This window comes from Protopterus annectens, chromosome 1.part1 (assembly GCF_019279795.1).
Source record: "Protopterus annectens isolate FY-2018-M chromosome 1.part1, PAN1.0, whole genome shotgun sequence".
In the NCBI taxonomy this organism is placed as follows: domain Eukaryota; kingdom Metazoa; phylum Chordata; order Ceratodontiformes; family Protopteridae; genus Protopterus; species Protopterus annectens.
This window is the reverse complement of record NC_056726.1, coordinates 816,876,248-816,891,775: the sequence shown is the minus strand read 5'-3', so window position 1 is coordinate 816,891,775 and position 15,528 is coordinate 816,876,248. Positions and strand designations below refer to the sequence as shown.

At 41.0% G+C, this 15,528-nt stretch overlaps 1 protein-coding gene across 1 annotated transcript in view; it reads right to left on the bottom strand.

Moving 5' to 3' along the window:
* Positions 1-15,528, bottom strand: part of TLN1 (talin 1) — a 3,443,760-nt gene that overhangs the window by 151,444 nt on the left and 3,276,788 nt on the right. Inside the window, exons 57-59 of the mRNA XM_044078439.1 lie at positions 14,356-14,461; positions 9,407-9,531; positions 2,637-2,762 (exon numbers count right to left, since the gene is read on the bottom strand). Coding sequence (XP_043934374.1) covers positions 2,637-2,762; positions 9,407-9,531; positions 14,356-14,461 — 357 coding nt within the window. The remainder of the gene's footprint in view (positions 1-2,636; positions 2,763-9,406; positions 9,532-14,355; positions 14,462-15,528) is intronic.

Sequence of the window (15,528 nt, the reverse complement as noted above, 5' to 3'; positions counted from 1 at the left end):
GCCTGGAAATACCAGATACAACGGGTCTACATTACATAGATGAAAAATCAAAATCTCGAACGCATGGATGACCGAAAACGCAGGTAATTGAAATCACTATTGTGGGGGGCTGTGCCCCCCCTAAAAATATATTCAACTCCGAGATCGCACTACAATGAGGAAAGGGAAAATTTTCCAATCTTGACTGTACTGCGATCTCACAATATCGATTTCAATTACCGATTTTTCATCGTTCTGATAGGAACCCGATACAACCACTTGTGTTCTCAATATGGCATATTGTTTTTGTTTGTCTTTCGGCTTTTCCTGGTTAGGGGTCGCCACAGCGGAACTCCGGTCCGCTAATGATTGGCAGGTTTTTTTTGATGGTGTCATGTTGCCAGGCTGGCGCCCAACCTTCAACGAAGGCATGCCCATTCAACGCATGTCTTTCGAACGCCCACTCGACCGCGGGGAGGACATGCAGACTCCACACAGAAGGCACTCCCAACCCAAGCCGAGAATCGAATGGGAGAACCTCTTGCTGTGAGGCAACAATGCCACCGCTGCACCACCGTGGAATTTACCGCAATACGGCATATTAATGAACAATTTTCAATGGAAAGTGTCACTCTCTTTACGAAGTTACTGACAAAACATGTTGAGCGTGCCTGTGTTTCCATCAGAGCTCCAGTAAGGCACCTTAAACGCCCACTTCAAGGCACTACCTTATTCAGAAAGGAGGTATGGCACAGTCTAACTGAAAGGGCACAAAAGCAAAAGAAAATGAACTGTGCAACTCTAAGAAAGGGCAGTCCCCTGAAAAAGAATGCCACAAAGCATAACCTTCTATCACAATTATCATCTCAGCATCTTCCTTTCACTGGGTACAAGAAAACTGACCTCACACAAAAAAGTACTTGACAGTGGAAGCATGTAAACCACCCACTTAAAAGTTTTCAGAGCTATTCTGCACTCTTGGGGTGTTTTCTTTTTTAATAATTTGCTCCCACTGTCTGCTCACTGTCCCCCACCAATCAGCCCCATTTGTGTCCCATCAGTAGAGAGAGGGTCAAATAGGAAGCACCTTTATTAAAGCAGCCATTAGAGAAGTTATTTCAGTTTTCACTTCAAGCTGTATCCTCATGTCTGCCCAGCAACCGCCCATGGGTGGGATGAGCAATGACTTTCAGTGCTGCACCTCTTCTTACTTCCACACGTGGCCTGTCAGCAGTATGATGCCCCTGCTTACTCAGAGGAGGCACTCCATGGCTGTTCCCTTAGTCTTCACAAGGAAAATTCAGGGCAACACATCTGCCCCTGGGTACAGAAACCCACCCCCAGCTAAGCATGCCCAACATCCCTTGCCTGCTCCAAGTAACCTAGCAGCTAATCAAACTAGGATCACATGGGCCAAAATCAGGGCTCTATCCCTGTAACCTGCTGGCATAGGCTAAGCTGCAGCCTTAGTGTAGGCAATCCCCCCTCTTCTGTTTTCAGAAACGGACAGCAGTCAAAGTGCCTCCTCAACTTTTGCAGTGAGGTATTCAACCACATCTACCTCATTTTGTCTGAAATGAGGGAATGTCTCCTTATGGCCAAACAGGCCATCAAAAGAATTCTAGGGTCCACGTGTCAGGGCTTCTTTTTCTAGTTCATTCTGGTTCCAAAATCCTTGGGTGCTCTCTGATCCATTCACATAAACCTCAACCAATATGCTGATTAGTAGTAGTTCACGATATTAACAGTCTGGTCTCTTCTGTCACGCCTCAATCCCAAGGACTGATTTTTGTGTTCTGGACCTGCAGCATTATGTATCACTATACTCTCATTTATTCATAAAAAGAGTAATGGTTTGGGAGATTAAAAGGCATCCTTCTCGACTCTCCTCAACCCAAGAATTGGTTCCGTCCTCTGGATAGACAGGACATGCCTCCAGACTCTAATTATCTCACACCCAGTGCTCCTTAGATTCTGGGTCTGTCACAATACCTTCCAATTTTAAGCTCTGCCATTTGAGTTATCTTTAGTGCCTCACCTCTTTACCAAGTATTTACCTGTAGCAGACACTAGACATGAGATGTATAACAGTTGTTAAATAATCAAGTAAAGTGAAGAATAACAGAAAAGTGCTTATTCTATGGACAAAATGAGACTAAAAATTTTGTAACTTTTGTCTTAAAACTATCCTCAAAAAATAAGGTAAAATACAGCATGTATGTTAATTAGTACAAAGAGCACAACGCTACTATAGATTTCTTTGCAGTGAACCCAATTTTACTTTCTTCTAACCTACATAGTGAGGAATTTTTCCTGACCTATCATTTCACTAGGAAAGAACCTGACCTCCCCAACAATAGTAACCAATACAGACAACCATTCAGACAGATAATGAAAATTCACATTTACAGACCATTTACATACTTCATTCACTACTAAATACTTCATGTTACAACAAAAGTCGGACAACCTTGTGAATTTTAAAATATCAAAGACTGTCAAGGTTAATTTTTAATTCACACAAGGTTGTGCTGCACATACTATCTGCCAATTTAGAAGCAACAGTGGCTATGCTCCATTCCTGCTGCTATTCATTCACTCTCTTGGTGTACATTTCTCATAAGTGTAAGGAAAACATATGCTTTTGACATCCTTACCTTGCCTTGTGCTACCAGTTCTCTCTGTGCGGCTGAGGCAGCCTTCACTAGTGCACTCGTTGCTGCAGCAATTGACTTAGCAGCCTCTAAGATCTGTTCCTCGAAGTTGAGGCTCTCATCTGCTTGCTGAAATGAAAAGCAACACATTAACAGAATAATAATCAAGAATCCATTTTATTGATAAGTACAGTACTGTGACTCATTCAAAAATAATGGCAACTACATATAGTTCAACTGTCAAACAGCACTCCAACAGCACCACTTAATTCTCAAATTGTTTTGTTACAAATCTCAAAATACCCTTCTGACTAAGATTTTACTTTTATCACTGAAATAGAGAAGCCTTAGTTAGGTGCAAGAACCATTTCATGGTTCCTGTATTACAGCAACTGCTGATTAGCTGATGAAAAATCTCTCCTCCAGAGAGGCAAGAGAGCCCTGGTTATCCTGATAACCACTGAATGCAAGTGTGAAATTATTATACAGTTCCAACCTTTCTATACATCCAACAACATGAAAACGTCACAGGTAATAAAGCTCCACAAGACATTTAAGAGAACCACCTCCGTACAATGCGATAAGAGTGTCAATAGGAGACTGACAATGCCCATGACCTCTCAAACATCTCATACAGACAAAACCATTACTTGAATCAGAAGAATCAAAAGCAAAAACCAGCCAAGAATTTTCTCTGGTTAGAGGAACTTTTTGCCTTTCCTCTGTCTACAATTGTTCATCATCTCTTCTTCTAGGAGACAGAATACAGGGATAGGGCCTTGAGGCCATCTGCATAGGACATTTTACTTATGTCCTGTATTCTTTTAGTGAGGAACCTCTGCGGACATTTCAATTGCTGGATATGTCTGGTTAGATGCATAGCAAAGGGGGCATTAAATGGTACTTAATGATAGGTATGATGAATGCCGAATACAGTGAAACAATGACTTCCTTGAACTTAGATGCCATACCTTTATTTATAAGTTGCGCAATACAGACAAGTGATGGTCAAAGGCTAGATTACTATCTGTGTGTATCCCTAAGTCCCCGACTACTGGGTCAACTCTAATGGGTGTGTTGTCAATAATGATAGTTACCAGGGATGGAGGACCTCCCAAAGGATACTATTATGCATTTCTTGGCATTTAGTTTCAAGTCCATGGCTCTGACACCAATTGTTTGTCTCTGTCAGCCCCATCTGGAGAACATTTGTGTTAGCGTGCGATTCAATGACCGCTCCTAATTTGCAATTATCTGCAAATGTAGTCAGCCAGAGACCACTGACACTGGCCTTGACTTCTGAGAAGTAAATGCCAAAAAGGAGAAGTCTAAGGATCGATCCCTGAGGGACTCCACTTGTGACTGGTCTCTTTGTACAGGTGGACTCCCCAATTTCAACTTCCTGGGTCCTGTCTGAGCCAGTTGGCTATCCACCGGGTGACATATGGGTTTGTACCTAATCTCTTGAATTTGTCAACAATGCTTGAGTGGGATATTGTGTCAAATGCCTTGGCCAGGTCAAGGTAGGCAATGTGAATGTTTCTGCCCTCATCCATTGCTTTGGTGACCTTCCCAAAGAAGACCACCAGGTTGAGTAGTCATGATCTACCCTTAACTAAACCAAAATGGGTTGGGTCTAGTGTCTGGAGGTTTGCTACATCTCTGCTGATCATCTCCATGATAATTCTTTCCATGACTTTACATACAAGACTAGTGAGACTTATGGATCTGCAGTTTCCAGGGTCTGCAGATGTTCCACTTTTGTGCAGAGGGATGACCGTTGCCTTTTTCCATTCATGAGGCATGAAGCCCGTTTGGAGGCTACAGTTAAATAGTAACTCCAGGGGCCCTGACAGGCCATGTTTCATGCTATTTAGAACGCATCCTTGGATATTGTCTGGGCCCACTGATGCAGTGTTCTTGGCCTTAAAGAGAGAATTAAGGACCTGTTCCCTAGTGATAATAGGGGGAGTTATATTTGATATTTCCTGAAGGAAGGTTGAGGGGGAGAGAGGTTGGCTTACCACTTTGAGACCTAAGCCTTTTCCCCCAGAAGAGGTCAAGATATACTGTGATAATTCCTGTTGTATCTAGGAGGGTAGGGGAAAGGTACAGAAATCTTTAACAGACTTCATCTGTTTCCCTGTTTTGTGCAGACTCTCAACCACCACCTCTATTGGGGATCCAAAGAGGTATTCCTCAATCAGTGCTGTACACAGAAGCCCTGCTTTAACATGACTTGACAGCAGATGAATCCTTAGCCAGGTATATCTCCTCTTCACGAACCCTGAGACAGTTGCCTTGCATGATGCATCCAAAATATCATAGCTACATTTTAATGTCTGGAGACCAACACTGCACAATTCCAGGATGTTAATCTGGAGACTCTTAACCTGTACCCCCCCTCTACCTTAGCTTTTAATTGTTCCTGCACTGACTCAAGGTATTTGAACATATGGAACTGACCGTTCACAGCTGACATGGGCAGCATGGCTGAGGTGCAACTTATTTTGCCAAACCCAGAGTCTACTTTCCCTATAATTTGGTAAGGGATTCTTGGATGCCTGCCCAGAAAATCCCTTGGAGGACTTCATAGACACCATAGCTGTAACTACCAGGAATTGAGCTGCAAAGATATGATATCAAACACATTGTTTAAGACTTCATGGACTACAGGAATAGCCAGGGGTCTAGAGGTGGGGAGATTCAGTAGCTTTCTACAGTTAGTGTTGGCCTGGGAGAATTCCCTAGACTCCTAATTAAAGAATTCATTTATCCTATGAAGGGTATCCCCAAAAGATAAGTCCACAGAATCTACATACTGCTGGGGATGCTCTAAACATCCTAAACAAGGTCCTCCACCCTCGGATTCCCTGAAATCTACTTTTCCCAGGGAGTGGTGTCCTTTTTTCCTAACCCCAGGGGAGGTCCCTCCTGGTATAGGTTCCTCTTCCAGATTAGGCAGTGTAGACTTCATGAAGTCTTGAGCCAGCCTGATTAGTTTCTGTGGTGAGACTTGTGTTGAGGTGGCAGGGGACACAGGAAGTGATGGCTGGGGGCAAACCTTCCTGCCTTTTAGGTTTGGGAGTTCTGGGAATGGGGCAGTTAACAAGGTCTTGATTCAGCACCCATTTAATTCCGCTCTATCACCAAGGGAAGACTGCCCTCATCCTTATTCACCAGCACCCTAGCTACAGAAGCCATGTTGTGTTTAGTGGTTTCTGTCCCAACAAATGTTGGTCTGATGTCGCATGCAAGGACTGGGCCACAGTCATGGTGGCTGCATGAGGGAATACACCAGAGGACATAAGCCTAACAGGCATCAGACCAGGGGGTTGCAAAGGTGCCTCAATCTCTAGACGAGGTGGGGAGTTGAACATGGAGATGTCTTCACCTTCCCACATATCCTTCTCCTTTGAGTGTTTCTCTTCACTTTTTAGGGACGATGGACTAGGAACTGTCAGATGCCATAGTTGGCAAAGACCCAGCCCTATATGAACCTAAATGTTGTTGCAGGGATCTGGCCCTAAATGTAACGGTTTTACTGTAGAACAGAGTACAAAAAAGGTAGTAAGGCATGTTGCATTGCAGCCCTAAAGAGAATAAAACAATAGGAGTAAAATATTTGTGGAGGTTAACAACCAACAACAAAAAAGCTACAAAGATAAAAGGTACTTATCTGTATACTCTGGTAGCTCAAGCTGACTGCACAAAGGTGGGCCATCTACAGACCCTGGAAACTACAGACCCACAGACAGGACCCAGGAAGTTAGAATTGGAGAGCCCACCTCTCCAAAGAGGCCATTCACAACTGGAGTCCCTCACGGATCAGTCCTTGGCCCGCTCATTTTTGGCATTTACTTCTCAGAAGTCAAGGTCAATGTCAGTGGTCTCTGGCTGACTAAATTTGCAGATGACTGCAAATTAGGAGCTGTCACTGAATCTTGCACTGACACAAATGTTCTCCAGGAGGGGTTGACACAAACAACTGGCGAGCCATGGACTCAAACTAAACGCCAAGAAATGCAAAATAGTATCCTTTGGGATGTCATCCATCCTTGATAACTATCATACTGACAACACACCTCTTAGAATTGACCGAATTGTCAGGGACTTAGGGACACACACGGATAGTAAACTAGCCTTTGACAGTCATACGTCTACAGTGGTAAGGAAATCATTCTACATTGCGCAACTTATAAACAAAGGCATGGCATTTAAGTCCAAGGAAGTCACTAGTCCAGTGTATTCGGCACTCAGACTTATCATTGAGTACAATCCATCCTTGGTATGTACATCACCAGGTATATCCAACAACTGGAATGACCAGAGTTTACTCACTACAAGAACATACAATACAAGTAAAATATCCTATGCAGACCACCTCAAGCCCCTATCCCTGCATTGTCTCCTATAGGCTTTTGAGGGATGATCTATGCCTGACATACAGGGCATTGTCAGACCCCACTCTGATGGACCTCCTGCATATCCACAAAACAAACAGCATTAGAATTACCTGTTCTAAAGACTTAAACCTTACCTGTGATCTAAACGGGTCCGCTGGAGGGATAGGTATGTATCACAGAGACTACTCTTCATCCATGTGAAGCAGATTTCCTCCTTAATCCAATTCAATTGGAACTTTGACAACTGGATGGGAAACCGGAAATTCATTTCCAGTTTGGCAACAATGTCTCTAATGGACACAGTTAACCTGTAAATGGTTCATCTCCCAAACCCCTACTTACACTTATCAAGGGTATCAGTACTTGTCAGAGATTTGGAATGCATGGCTAGGCTTAAGAAATGCCCTTGTGGTTATTAGCCTAGTAAACACCTATGAACCTATGACTGACAACACCCACCAATGCCGTCTTATGTACTGGACTAAACTGCAAGAAAGAACTAACGATGGAACCAAATGATGTACCTTTACACCACCTACATTCTAGTATCATATGATTAAGGATGCCTTTATGCTGGGGGATGGTGAAAGACATATTTGGGCCAGCAATGGGATTCTTCATGGCAGAAGTCCCAATAATTAGCATGGCAACACTGACTAAGATGAACATCTTACTGCTCCAGGAATATTTGAGCATAAAAATAGACACCTCTGATAGTTAGGATTGGGGCAGACTGCAAGGTGAGCGGTTTGAATTTGGGTACTTTTAAGGAAAAGCTGACCTTGGTAAATCTAAAATTGGCCTCCACAGACCATCTCTTCTGGGCCCCAGGGAAAACACTTGAATTGAATAGTGTGTTCCTCTCCATTTGCCCCTACCTTTAAGACTCCATACTCACCTAGCTGGTCAAAGAAGGATATTGCTAAGTACATCTGGTCTGCTGGGGTACAAGGAATTTCCATTAAAGGAGGGGAGAGCCTGTACCTTGAAACATTACATTTTGGACCTATCTGCCTAAAATCATTTTCAGACAGCTATCTCTGATGACTTAGGCAAAGTCCAAGTTGGATAGGAGGAGGGGGAGGCTGAGGCAATGATGAGGGATGGAGGATCTTAGCTTCTGGTTGAGTCATTTTAGTCAGCAGGACTGAGCAGGTTACTCTCAAAGAGGCACTTTGTCACCTCTCCAACTTAGCTTTCTTGCCATGATATGACTGATTTTCAAAGGCCTTTTTTGTTTCTAGTTTGTTGGTCGCTATGCTGGTGTCAGTAAAAGAATCAATGTTTTCAAGGAGAATCCCTATTATATCATGGTATCTGATGGCGGAACAGCTGTTTTACTGTCTTAATGGTATTCCCCTTCTCTTCTAGTTGTCTAAAGATTTCTTTGGTTACAGGACTGAAAATGAAGTTATTGTCTAGGGCATCAGTGAGCACTTGCCCTTTAATGTCTTCTAGCAGTGGCTGAATCATCAACCACACATGCTTTCATAGTATGAACCCCCAAGCCACTGCCATAAAAAGCTCTGTCTACGAAACTGTACCTGCACTTGATTATGTAATTTCTCAGTTTAGGCTGTGTGGGATCAACCTAGAAATCAACTTCTTTAGGGTTTTGTCCTTCATGCCTGCATATAAATCCTCTACCTTTTAGGATTTACACTTGTTACCCTGCCAACTGAGTCTGAAAATTAATCACACTGAAGGCAAGTGTGGCTGCCAAAGACCATTTTACTGAATCTCTTGAGGATTCTACTTTCAGTATCACATGGGAGAGTGCCAGAGCTTGTAACAATTCAACCTCGTTGGCAATATCAAGGGTATGGAGGTGGAGTCCACAATCTGGGGTTTGTACAAGTACTGTCAGGTTTACTGCACCCCATGAGGTGGCCTACAAATCCAGTTCAAGGTCAGCTATCAAAGTACGGGTAGCCTAAAGTGTCTTGAAAACTAGAGGAACAGCTGTGAGCAATGGTTTCTTTCAAACTATGAGATTTTGGTACTTTTTTTGTATATCTTCTAGTATTCACACTTAAAATGTTCTCTCATACAATTCAGAGTTGCTTCACCAAAGGAAACATCCCTGAAGGAAATACCAGTGAAACAGTTTCATCATTATCAGACTCGTAACTGAGAGGTGAAGCCAAATGGGGCTCATGTTTTGAAGATGACTCACTTCCCTGGAAGGGAAAATCTCCCTTTTTTTCTTTGAATAGTCTAGATGCCTATAGTGAAAAAATTTGACAGGCCTTGCTGCAAACTCTCTCACATGAAAAAAAAATTCCACTGAATAACTACTTTCCTAAGACGATGCACTTAAGACATGGTTAAATCAACAAGATTAGTTAAGCTTAGCATGGTCCTCACCTTGGGTTTGGCTCTGGGCTTCAATTGTTCCAGTTTCTTGGCTGCTGCCTCAATTGCTGCAGCAGCTCCAAGCAATTCATTTTCGGCAATGACTGTTGGATCTTCAGGATCTACCCATTCAGTACCTGAAAAGTGCAGAACAGAGAAAGTGATTTCATAGTACAACACAAACACCAATGCAAACTGTCAAAGGTTGTGCAATACACAAGCATAAAGACAGACCTCACCCTCTATCAGAGGCATTCAGAAGGCAAACAAACCAAAAAAGGGAACACGTTTGTGCCTGTTAATACTACACAGCCTACCACATGTTTATCAACTTCCTCTATTATTGCACCATCAGATTTTGAAGCAACCAATTTTCATTTTAAGCACTGACCACAGCAAAAAAATTAACCCCATAGCTGGAATATGCCCCATCCATTGCTACACTAGATAACTCCAGAAATACAAACTTTCTAACAGAAAGCATTCACTAAAATATGTCACTATTACTCTTGCCAGTAACATACAATAGACAACTCCTCTTCTCAGCTATACCGATGTGTTTTCTGTCAGACTTAGATCTAACATTTTTAGTCTCTCCAAAGCTATTCCTTCATATTTGTCCCCCGCTTAAATATTCAACTTAGAAGGACCTCTATGCCTGGCTCTGTGACAGAGAGAAAGAATCATGACTGCAACTCAGGCGATCAGGAATCAGTTTGCAGCTCCTGCATGGAAGGAGCTGAGTGGGCAGGGTGAATGTGAAATGGCTTGTTCACCTCTCCTGGGCCAGCATGCACTTGGGGGGGGGGGGGGGGGTCACACCGAGAAGATGGAATTTCTCTGGTGGAGACTGGGGTAACCTCCTTCCTGTGTTTCTCTAGCAGGGGCAGGATTGTTTTAAGGGAACTGCTCCTTGCCAAAGTGAGAGGAAGGCCTTCAAAAACAGGCCACTGCACGTCCCCTACTTCATGTCTTGCTGACTGTGTTTGGGCAGTAGAATGTAACTTAAAAAAAACTTAACGGCTGCATAAATGACAGTCCCTCCCAGTCAACATTTACTCCACTGTTGGGGAAGGAATAAGTGACTAAATGATGGGGGTGATCAGCAAGAAGAAAGGGCAAATGTGCAAAAAACATCTTTAAATGACCTCTACTTCCTGCATTTTAACAAAAGCAAACAACTTTTAACTTTACTACAACCAAAATTGCCCTAGATATCTGAAACTCCTGTCCCTCTGAAATGAACTGTTCCTATTATATCAGCCTTCTGATTCTACACAATGTAAATATTGAATGTGAGAAAAGGATGCCACGAATCGTAAAAACACCACCAGTTTATTGTAAGCGCTTTCGTACAACCTAATTTGCTGCACTTCCTCAGACAAAAAAAATCCCTCCAAATTACTTTTAAATACCATATTACATCAATTACATCTCAATATTCAATTAACTATTTAAAAATATTTAAAGAAACCCAACCTTTTATAAAACCTTAAGCCAGTATTCAATTAAGAAAATCTATAATGCGACTTACTTGACATACGTAAAAACGTACCAACAAGGATCTATATAATTAAACTACAATATATTAATTCAAACATATTAATTAAATTGAATATATACAGTGTAAAATGCTAAAAGTATTTGTTTCATCTTTCTAGGGCTTTTAATTTTAATAAACATTTTATAGAGCAATATTCATTTTCTGGAAAGATGTTCGCATTAGTGCGAAGTTGCCATAACTCTCTTCTAGTTTAAGATGCCATGGCCCACCCCGAACATTGTTCTTCACCTGTTCAATAACAACACATTTAAAAACATGTGTTGGATTACCAATGATGTGTTTTGCTATAGCATTATTTAAATTTCCTACCAATGTTGTATAAGTGTTTATAAACTCTATATTTCAACTTTCTCTCCATTTTCCCTATATAGAACCCTGAACAATATTGACATGAAGCAAGATACATAACACCTTTGGATTCACAATTGTGTTTACCTGTAACCTTATATGAAGTATCCTTGATATTAAAAATTTTACCTCTTTGTGTGTTTGCAATAATGACAATGCCCACATCTGAACATTCCATTAACTTTGTTGTTCAACTTTAAAGGCATTTCTAGAAGACATTTTAAATTAGGCCCTCTTCTATATGTTATTAATGGCTTATTACGTAGTTTACTGGTAATTTAGTGCAGATATTACCACACTCTACCTTTACTGTCCCTATCGTCTCTACTTTTACCTGCTCTCCCATCTACGTTTTTTCCATTCCTCACTTTTTATTCACTCTTGTAGAACAGCCTTGTGAACGCTCTCTCTATGCCTGTATCAGCATTTGATGTTGAAACTGTGTTCCCCTGGCCTGGGTTTTCGCTAAGATGTTAACAAATATAAAAATAAATGATGGAATGTAATTACAAATCACGGTTCAAGGTAGCACACATCATCAACCACTCTCTTTGAAGCCCCTGAAAACTTCATTATAAAATACACAGCTTACCCTATACAGCACCATCATTAGTGACATTTCTGTACTCCACTCAGTCCTAACAATATGTTACAAAAATGCCCAATTAAAATACAAAATTCCTGAAATGCAGAGCTCATATCCATTTTTACAAACTGCTTCCACACCTTTTAATACATTCCCCTTTCACTTTCATAACAGTACAAAAGCACTTCTTACCCATAAATATTGATCCTTTATTTTTAAATGTGCAAAAAGAACCACATGCACCAACTTCACACTGGGCATACGACCAAGTCACTAAACATTGTACCCCTTAGATACAAGGTGCGAAGGATATGAGCGAGACAAAGAGAGAGAGAGAGAACTAGGGGAAAAAGTTTAGAAGGAAGAGTTACTGTTGGGGTGCAGGGGGGGAGTTAACTAGGAGAAAAATAGTTTGGAAGGAGAGTAAATGGACTGCTAGAGTGAACCTACCCCAGGCATCTGAATTTATGAAAAATTCCCAACACAACTGTACTTTGCTTATTATATTAGTCATTACTGCAGTCCTGACTTCTTAGATTCCCAAAGTGTAAAGATTTATGGTAGTTGGAGACCGATTATTAGAACAGATGCTGAAAAACAGAGATCATATGGTCAGGTCAGCTCTGCAAAAGCCTCTTCCTTTCTAGACAGGCAAACCTGCTATTAAAGCCCTAAAAAATGCTACAGTTAGGTCCATCATACTTTGGTCACAAAGGACACACTGTGTATGTTAGTTTTTCTATACCTGCATATTAACTAGCCTTTTCTGGAGTACGATAATGGGCATCAGACCCCACATCAACAACATATTAATTAAACTGAAAACAGGCACAGAGCAAGTACCCTCAATCACAGCCTCTCAGTACACGAAATCTGGACAAAGTAAAAAATAATGGGGGGACAAAGGCCCAAAAATACGGACAGATTTTAATTGCTCTTATCAACGTAGAAAGTTACTAGAATAACAGGTTTGGCATTAGTAGCCATTTCAGAAGATATTAAAACAAACTTGAATGTCTGTCATTATTTAGTGACTTCATTCCTGAAGGATTTACCAGAAAAATACAAATTTTATAAAAAGTGACCAAAAATTATGAGGTAAAAATCTGGACATTCTGAGAAAATGAGGACAGTTGAGAAGTATGGCCTCAATGGAGTACTTAACTGTTGTAGCTTAAATCAACACACATGTTGAAACATAAGACTAGTGAACTACTGGAGGAAGCTGGTAGCTGTCCTGAGAATCATACTATGGGAAGTAAAAAAATGGCATGGATATCCATCTAGCCATCAGCAACACAGGTGATAAGCTTTTTATGCAGTTTGCATTACTACAAAAGTGACCTATACAACAAACATCTGCACCTTTCTTGTGCTCAAATCCACTTTAAAATATGGGCCAAAATAAGCAAGATAGAGATACTGAGAAGATAGGTCTGATGTTCCTTTACTGTAAAAAACTGTAAAGCATACCTTTTAATTGTCCATATTTCTGCCTCATATTTTTGCTATCCTTCTCAAAAATTGTGAATTTCTGGCAATTCATTAAGAACTGAAGTCACTAAATAATGAGAGACATTTAAGTTTCAGACTTCACACCTTTCAGAAAATGCATGCTAATGCAAAACCTGTATTTCTATCAACTTTTTAAGTTTGTAAGAGGATTATTTAAATTTTCTTCCTACTTTTGGGACTTTATCCTCCCTTCCACCATTATTTCAGCTCTGTCCAGATTTCTTGCACTAAGAGGTTGAGAGAGGTATGCTGTACAGTGTATTCACTTTGTGGACTGATTTAATGAATAAACCTGAAACTTGTAACACTAAAAACAACAAAATGTATTTGTTTGAAAATGAACAAAACAGTGCATTTGTTTGAAAAATGGGACAGAGGGGCAGTTATATGGTGAAAACTTCAAGTCTTTATATTTACCATATGATCTTACTATTAATAACTCAGTTCAATATCGCTAAAAGCATGGATTGCAACAGGCATATGTCCTCTACTCCTCAGCTTTAAAGAAAAATTTAGTTCACTAATCATTTTTGCAAATGAAGTTTGTTGCAAAGCATGTTCCCCTCTCAATTACAGCTACTAAAGCCCAATGAATATAAGCACTAGAACTTACTATGAGAATTTCACTCAACACCGGCATCCACTGGAAATCTGAGTTAGAACTAGCTATTAGTAAAACAAGGCCAAAGTGAAATCCGACACCAGAAGAAACAAAAGTACAAAACCTTCTCAAACAGAACACAATATGTTGGCTGCAACCGCATGACCTGGACAAATTTCAAGACAGTATTTAAGACGCATCTCTCAGTGACATTTTTGCATCCCAAATTATTTCAGCAAAGGTCAAGGACAACAAAGCACATTAAGAATAGTTAACCTGCAGGTGACAGGAGAGAGTTAAAGGCTAATACAAACTATAGTGATCAGAGAACAATTTATATAGAGTACCTTTCATGGCCTCAGCAGCCTGGATTAACTCTGTGACTGATCCAGCCACCCGCTTGGAGTACCCTGCTAGATGCTGCTTCATATCATGGTTTGGCTTCTGAAGAATCTGGAAAGAAAGTGAAAACAAACAGATTAATAAATCCCAAACAGAATAACATGTCTTTAATCTGTTCCTCTTAAAGGAAAACTCCACCCTAGAACTAAAAAAAAATGTTTTATTTTTCACTCTGTTTCCAGACTTATTTTAACACCTCAAAATCATTCTTAGTGCTTTATTTGTCATTTTAACCTGTTTTCCACAACATGGCTCCCAATGAGGGTTGATGCATCAATGTGATCTTGCACTCCCTCAAAAATTTCTCTTTCCCATAATACTTTGCATGACTCATGCGAGACATAAGGAAGTAACTTTGAATTCCCATGCCACTGACATATAATGGGATTTGGGAGGGTCACTGTTATTTGCTGTACCTTCTGTGAAAGGGCTGCTGCTTTTTTGTCTCAAATGACCCTCATCTATGTTTGGCTCACACCTTGTTTTACACTACACTTAGAAGTTATCCAGGTACAGCCAGAAAAGTAAATAAATTGCAGGCATTTGTTCAGGGTTTTCTTTTGTAGTCTGAAGAATTGATTCTGCAAGGGTGTCTCAGTGCAGTGACAGCTTTAACACCTCTGCAGTAGTGCGGGGGGAGGGGAATCAATTACTCTATCAACTTATCCACACCCCCAACAGGGGCAGCAATATCCAATATCCAATTACCAACATGGGCAACCAGTGTTCCACACCAGAGGTCAATTCCTCATTGGTCAGATCCGACCACAAGCAAATCACGCTAGACATCCACAACCCACCCCCCATTAGGGAAACCACCATAAGAAATTTCTCCAAAGTGAACTTCATGCTTCTTAAGACAGAAATGGCAAACTTCATGACACCCATGCTGATGGACAATAGAGGTATGACTGCTGAATCCTACACAATTGCACTTTATAAGCACTTACACGAGTGCATGGATAGTGCAATTCATAACAGAACCAAGATGCTAGCCTTCAAAAAAAAAAGGAAGCCAACCTAGTGGTCCCCTGCTATAAACAAACTCTACAGCAGAAGAAAGAAACTGTTGCAAAAAAGAGTAAAATCCCATGATTGGAGGAACTCCGTTGTCAGCC